This window comes from Trachurus japonicus, chromosome 1 (assembly GCF_045865225.1).
Source record: "Trachurus japonicus isolate A0001 chromosome 1, Traja_1.0".
Taxonomy (NCBI): domain Eukaryota; kingdom Metazoa; phylum Chordata; class Actinopteri; order Carangiformes; family Carangidae; genus Trachurus; species Trachurus japonicus.
In genome coordinates this window covers 20,016,862-20,022,441 of record NC_140907.1, presented here as the reverse complement: position 1 = coordinate 20,022,441, position 5,580 = coordinate 20,016,862, and the positions used below count along the sequence as shown (strand labels likewise).

General features: G+C 44.1%; 1 protein-coding gene across 2 annotated transcripts in view; it reads right to left on the bottom strand.

Annotated features, from left to right (window-relative positions):
* Positions 1-3,494, bottom strand: part of LOC146991801 (coiled-coil domain-containing protein 149-like) — a 6,585-nt gene extending 3,091 nt beyond the window's left edge. For both annotated transcript variants that reach the window (XM_085778896.1, XM_085778906.1), the window contains exons 1-5: positions 3,250-3,494; positions 1,182-1,343; positions 1,022-1,060; positions 468-575; positions 236-352 (exon numbers count right to left, since the gene is read on the bottom strand). In XM_085778896.1, coding sequence (XP_085635022.1) covers positions 236-352; positions 468-575; positions 1,022-1,060; positions 1,182-1,343; positions 3,250-3,300 — 477 coding nt within the window. In that variant the 5' untranslated portion in view covers positions 3,301-3,494. The remainder of the gene's footprint in view (positions 1-235; positions 353-467; positions 576-1,021; positions 1,061-1,181; positions 1,344-3,249) is intronic.
* Between the last annotated feature and the right edge of the window lie 2,086 nt (positions 3,495-5,580).

The window sequence follows — 5,580 nt, the reverse complement described above, 5'->3', positions numbered from 1 at the left end:
GCTTTAATTATTTATAACTATTATTATTATTCACCGTTTGAAAACACAGCAGCTCCACGAACACCTTGTTCCATTATTATCACATCTGATCCTGAACATTCAGTCGCTCATTTATGACAGTTATTCCCAGAAATAAATTGTGTGTGTTAAACCAGTGAAAGAGATTCAACTTTTCTTCACTAAAAAAAAACACATTTTAAAGACTGCGTGTTTAAAACCTAGAGAGCGCCGTCACCTGTTCTCTGGCTCTTTCCAGCTGTTTGACCAGATCCTCTCGCTCATGTGCGGGAAAGTGTCGAGCGCCAACCTCTTCATCTCCCAGCCTCTGTTTGGTGATGGTCATTCGTAGGAGCTGCAGGAACAACAGAGGAGTAAACACAGCGTGATGCTCCTTCTCTGATAAAACACCGGGTGAAATAGACATGTAGTAATACTTTGAGAGGTCTGAACATATGATGACCGGCTACCTTGTTATCACCCTGAGCTTCCACCAGTCGTTGTTTCAGCTCCTTCACCTCCTCAGAGAGTTGATTACTTCTTTCTCTGGAGTCTCTCAGGAGCTGAGCTAAATTCACCTGAAGGAGACACAAGGTTGTACAAGTTAGATGGCCGAGAGTAAACCCAGCTGTTGGATGGACACATGCAGGGAGTGGATATGTGTGCATGGTCCAATGAAAAAACACCATCTTTTTTAAATTAAATCGGTATTGATATGTTTGCCCTGTTTGTCCTGATGGAGCAAGCAGCATCAGAGCTGTTCTCCCCCCCAAAGGCACTGGTGAATTAAAAACAGTTGGTTTGTATTATGAACTGTGCACAGAGCAAAGGAGCTCCTCCCAGAAACAGCTGGTCTCACAATGGTTTAAACACTTCATCTGCTGTGTCAGTACAAAAAAAAGATATTAAAAGTTCAGCCACATCAACAAACACAAACTTTACTGAGCCCCTGTGGTGTTTGTGTCAAGAACCACAGTGAGTTAGTTAACAGTGACGCACAAAGATTATCAGTGGTTTCACTCACTTGATTTCTTTTCTCAGGAGGCAAAGAGAGATCTCCATCCTGTTAAACAAACACAGGAAATTGTCACTAAATGCAACAGCAGGAGGACCACAGTAGGCGTGGACGATATTTGTTGTCCATGCTGCAGCCTGCGTATCTTTAGGACTGACGGACGTCTTACAATGAGCTCTCTGTACTTCTTCTTGAGGCCCTGGTGCCGCTCGCGGAGCTGGTTGGCCATCAGCTGGTACTGATCCCTCTCCTGCTGGCAGGTGTCCAGCTCCTTCGACAGGATCAGGAGAGCTTCCTTCTTACTCTCCAGCTTCCGCTTGCAAATGAGGAACTGTATGAAGGAACAAAAATGTTAATAGAAAGGGGGGGGGGGGACGCTGAAGTGAATAGTGAATGATTAGTGAAGTTACTCAGTTCTCAACTGTTCATTTAAGAATGTAATGAAGCGACGCAGCACGTATGAAAAACAATAACTTAGTATGCAAGACCTTCTCCTGATGAACTGTTTATTATTCTACTGTTTTGGACAATCTGAAGAATAGTAAACAACCATTTTGCACAAAGCAAACTGTTGTTGTAATATTACAGTATCTTAAAACAAAGAAAAGTGACAGATGTTCCGCACATCTGGAGATGAAGCAAGAAGGTATTTTTGTTCTGTAAATTAAACAATGTTGACGGCTGCTGTCATTCAATTTTCTATTGATCAATTAATAAGTTAAATTGTTACACAGTCTTAAACTTGTTGTCGGTATTTCCCTAGTATGATATTTCAGAATCACCCTGGTTGAACAATGACACTTAAACTATTTTATACAACATCTGGTCTCATGCTTCTCAGAGCACAATGTTTTACACTGTCTGCTGTTTTCTCTTTAAAATATGGTAATACAATAGGCCAGCATAGAGAGGAAATAGGCTACTTAAGACAATTAACATAGAGGTGGCTGAAAACTGCAATAGCTACTGAATGAGAGTAAATTCCTACTTAGTTACTTTCCACAACAGGGATCTGCATGTTATTGATTATTGCAGATATTCTGTAATAAGCGGTGAAGCCTACTCGTGTTGTGTAGTAGGCTACATGTTGTATTAGGCTACATTGTAACAATTTCCCTTTTAATAAGGATAAGGGGAACTGGCACAAACGCCTCACTGCTGCAGGCGGACCTAGGTTTGCGCTACTGGTGCGTCAGGGGAAACAATAAGGAAACAATGAACAAAGTCGCTTCTTAGTCTTAGTCTCTGTATTTCACTGAACTCAAAACGCACCCAACGTGGGGCGGCCAATAATAAACAATTACACACAGATCAGATCAACAAAACCCGAAAGCCCTCCCCCCTCCCGCTGTCCATTAAGTCCGAGTCCCCGCTGTGGGATTGAGTGTGTGCGTGTGGTGTGTATGCGTGTGTGTGGGGGGGTGCGCGAGCGCCCAGTCAATGTTCGTGCAGGTGTGTGTGTGGGTGTGTGTGTGTTGGCACGTGGTGAGGGTGAGTGAGAGAGAGTTTGTTTGTCCTACTGTCCACACGGGAGAGACGCCGCGGCTCCGCCGAGGTGATCACGCCAATCCTCTCCCTCGTCCTGCTTGGCTGAAAACGGGCCCGGCCGTGCGGTGTCCAAACGGGCCTTTACAATCCACCGGTTAATCCACACGGAAAAGTAAATCCAATGTGCCGCTTCGGAATTTCCGCCACGCCAGCCGTCCAAACGCCGACTGTGTCTCTCTCTCTCCTCTCTCCTCCCGACGTCACTTCCCCATTTAAACCCTCGGTTCCACTTAATGCACCTGTGCGCATTACGCACGCCACTTACAGCAAAAGAAAACATTCATTCATTCATTACAGGTCCGCACGTCCCCGTGCGCAAACAACAAGGATAATTGATAACCTTCCCAGCCTAATACACAATGAAACAAAACCTGGGGAGCAAATCACCTACCCCAGCTCCAATAGACTATGGCCAGGTAAAATACAGTGGATCACTACAACATGTCCTTGCCTCAGTAAAACACAGCAGGTGTCCGCAGGTCTCCTAAAGTAGAGATAATATTTCTTATCTACTTCCTGCTCTCCCTGTTTGTTCAGTTTCATCTCGAGCAAACGATTTTACTGCCAAACAACATGAGACTCGAAATTTAAAGCGTTTAAATCGACGCATGTTTACTGATAATGTGATGTTCAGGTGCCGCCGGGGAGACATCAGTGCAGGGTGATGTGTTCACGGTCTCGGGTCTCACCTCATTGACCAGCCCCTGCCAGTCACTCTCGCTCCTCCGGGACGGATCCATGATCCTCCGCGGTTCCGAGGAAATAACACCAGAGACAATAAGAAGAAGACAACAGGCCTGAGCAGTGGCGAGAGCAGCTTCAGACCGTGCGTGTCACCGCGGTGGCTGTGTTGTGTTCACAGACATTTTGCATCAAGGCGGATTAACTGGTCGAGGAACGCGACCTGCATCACTTCCGACCGTCGCGACGTCACGGACGCGTCACGACGCATTTGGAGACTCCTCGTAAAACTGACCTGGGATCTGGTTTACACGCATAATACGCTATTTTGCTGGGATGATCTCCTGTCTGGTCGAAGCTGATTCGACGATTAGCTAATATAACAATCCAAAAATATCATCTAGACATAATAATGATAATGAAATAAAATAAAAATACATTTTTAGAAAAAAGTGATTCGGCTGTCAAAAGTCAAAAAAGGCATGTGAACACCAAAACAGTTTTTAACAGGTGCGTACTGTAGGTGGGGAAAACAATGAAGTCGAAAAAGGACAATACCCGCACACCGTCTGTTACATCAACGTTTCGGCCATGGACCTCTTCAGGTAGATTTTGACAAAAGAACACAGTTCATTTAAACATGAGGCAAAATCCACAATGAATCACACCTGAGTCTAGTGGTTAACACAGATGGACAGAGGAGGGGTTTACTCAAAGCCACAAGGTGTAGGGCCTATTCTGTTAACCCTTGTGTTAAGTTCACATTTTGGACCCTTTGGAACTGTTCGGGTCAAATTGACCCGGAACATTATTGTTGGTTTTAAAATAAATATAGAACTAAATATTTACATAAAAAAACTCCAACATATATTTTCTTTATCTCAGTTCCAAACAATATAGATAACATACATGAATCATGTTTGCAATTAATCTCTGCTAGATCACATTTAACAATGGAAGTGTCATTCGTTTTTTGTGATAAAGTTATAATGTATGTAAAAAATCCACTATAGTAAAGCCTTGGATAGCATAAATCATGTTTATCTATGAAAAATAATGTGTCTGTGCGTGTGTGTGTCTGTGTCCATGTGTGTGTCTCTGTGTGTGCGTGTCTGTGTGTGTCTGTGTCCATATAAGTGTGTGTGTGTCTCTGTGTGTGTCTGTGTCCATGTAAGTTTGTGTGTGTCTGTGTCTGTGTCCATGTAAGTTTGTGTGTGTCTGTGTCCATGTGTGTGTCTCTGTGTGTGCGTGTTTGTGTGTCTGTGTCCATGTCTCTGTGTGTTTGTGTGTGTCTCTGTGTGTTTGTGTGTGTGTGTTTGTGTGTGTCTGTGTCCATGTAAGTGTGTGTGTGTGTGTCTCTGTGTGTGCTTGCGTGCGTGTGTGTCTGTGTCCATGTAAGTGTGTGTGTGTCTATGTGCATGTGTGTGTGTCCATGTAAGTGTGTGTGTGTGTGTGTCTCTGTGTGTGTTTGTGTGTCTGTGTCCATGTAAGTGTGTGTGTGTGTCTCTGTGTGTCTGTGCGCGTGTGTCCATGTGTTTGTGTGTGTCTGTGTCCATGTAAGTTTGTGTGTGTCTGTGTCCATGTGTGTGTCTCTGTGTGTGCGTGTTTGTGTGTCTGTGTCCATGTCTCTGTGTGTTTGTGTGTGTCTCTGTGTGTTTGTGTGTGCGTGTTTGTGTGTGTCTGTGTCCATGTAAGTGTGTGTGTGTGTCACTGTGTGTGCTTGCGTGCGTGTGTGTCTGTGTCCATGTAAGTGTGTGTGTGTCTCTGTGCATGTGTGTGTCCATGTAAGTGTGTGTGTGTGTGTCTCTGTGTCTGTGTCCATGTAAGTGTGTGTGTGTCTCTGTGTGTCTGTGCGTGTGTCCATGTGTTTGTGTGTGTCTGTGTCCATGTAAGTGTGTGTGTGTCTCTGTGTGTGCTTGCATGTGTTTGTGTGTCTGTGTCCATGTAAGTGTGTGTGTGTGTCTCTGTGTGTGCGTGTGTGTGTTTGTATATGTGTGTGTGTTTGTGTGTTTCTGCGTCCATGTAAGTGTGTGTGTGTGTGTGTGTGTGTGTGTGTGTGTGTGTGTCTGCGTCCATGTAAGTGTGTGTGTGTGTGTGTCTGCCTGTCTGTCAGTCAATGTATTTCATCCGGGTCAAATTGACCCGAACATCCTGTGAAGGACATAAATGCGTAGGGGTATTGTAGCATATCATGTCAATATTTTTTTTTTCTTTCACACGTTCTTCACATAAAATAAGCCAAGGCCATGGATTTTCAGGTCGAAAAGTCGTATCCTTGTATATTTTTTTTTTTTGTAAAAATTTGAAATGGGTCAATTTGACCCGAACACCACATAAGG